This window comes from Chelonoidis abingdonii, chromosome 11 (assembly GCF_003597395.2).
Source record: "Chelonoidis abingdonii isolate Lonesome George chromosome 11, CheloAbing_2.0, whole genome shotgun sequence".
Lineage (NCBI taxonomy): Eukaryota > Metazoa > Chordata > Testudines > Testudinidae > Chelonoidis > Chelonoidis abingdonii.
Window position 1 is genome coordinate 15,668,897 of NC_133779.1, and position 897 is coordinate 15,669,793.

At 62.7% G+C, this 897-nt stretch overlaps 1 protein-coding gene across 1 annotated transcript in view; it reads left to right on the plus strand.

Annotated features, from left to right (window-relative positions):
- CACNG6 (calcium voltage-gated channel auxiliary subunit gamma 6) overlaps positions 1-567 on the plus strand; it is an 8,850-nt gene extending 8,283 nt beyond the window's left edge. Inside the window, exon 4 of the mRNA XM_032797334.2 lies at positions 302-567. Coding sequence (XP_032653225.1) covers positions 302-534 — 233 coding nt within the window. The 3' untranslated portion in view covers positions 535-567. The remainder of the gene's footprint in view (positions 1-301) is intronic.
- Positions 568-897: the final 330 nt, after the last annotated feature.

An 897-nucleotide genomic window follows, 5' to 3' on the forward strand; every position in this document is an offset into this window, starting at 1 on the left:
CCCGCTCCCCACAATCCAGCACCCCCTACTGAGCTCCCACCCTGTCCCCGGCAGCCCAGGGCTCACTACTGAGCCCCCACCCCACTCCCTGCAGCCCAGCACCCCCTACTATGCCCCCACCCCACTCCCTGCAACCCAGCGCCCACTGCTGAGCTCCCACCCTGTCCCCGGCAGCTCAGCGCCCCCTACTGAGCCCCCACCCCACTCCCTGCAGCCCAGCGCCCCCTGCTGAGCCCCCAGCCCTGTTCCCCGCAGCCCAGGGCCCCCTAGCGCCACTCCCACTCTCCCTCTCTCCTGGCAGGGATCATGGTGCTGATCAGCCTGGAGGTTTTCCGCCACTCGGTGCGGTGGCTCATTGACAGTGACCAGAGCGTGCCGCTGGAGTACGAGTACTCGTGGTCCGTGGCCTGCGCCGTGGCCGCTGGCGCCGTGCTGATCTTCGGCGGTGGCTGCTTCATCCTCCTCTCCCTCCCAGGCCTGCCTAAGAAGCTCTGGCAATGCTGCGTTCGGAGCACCGCCACCAGCAGTGCCTGATGGACACGATCCGGGGGGGGACCTGGGCCAGAGTCTGGGAGTGGGGGTCACAGAGAAACTATTTCTTTATGCCCCACCTGGGGGGGCACCCTGCCTCAGATCAGCCCCCGCCCCACCTACCAATGAACCTCTGGGGATTTTACTGTTGCAAGGGAAGGGGCCGGAACATGGGATATTAAGAAAGAGGGTGGCATGATAACAAGATGGGTGGTGGGGAGGTGGAGGGATCAAATTAATAACCTCAGCAGGTCTGTATTTAATCCTGGGTTTTATAAATGGCTATTTTTAGCTGGAGGGGGTGTCTTTCTGATCTCAGTCCTCCCCTCCCGGGGTCAATCCAGAGTCACTCTCAGTGCAATGGGA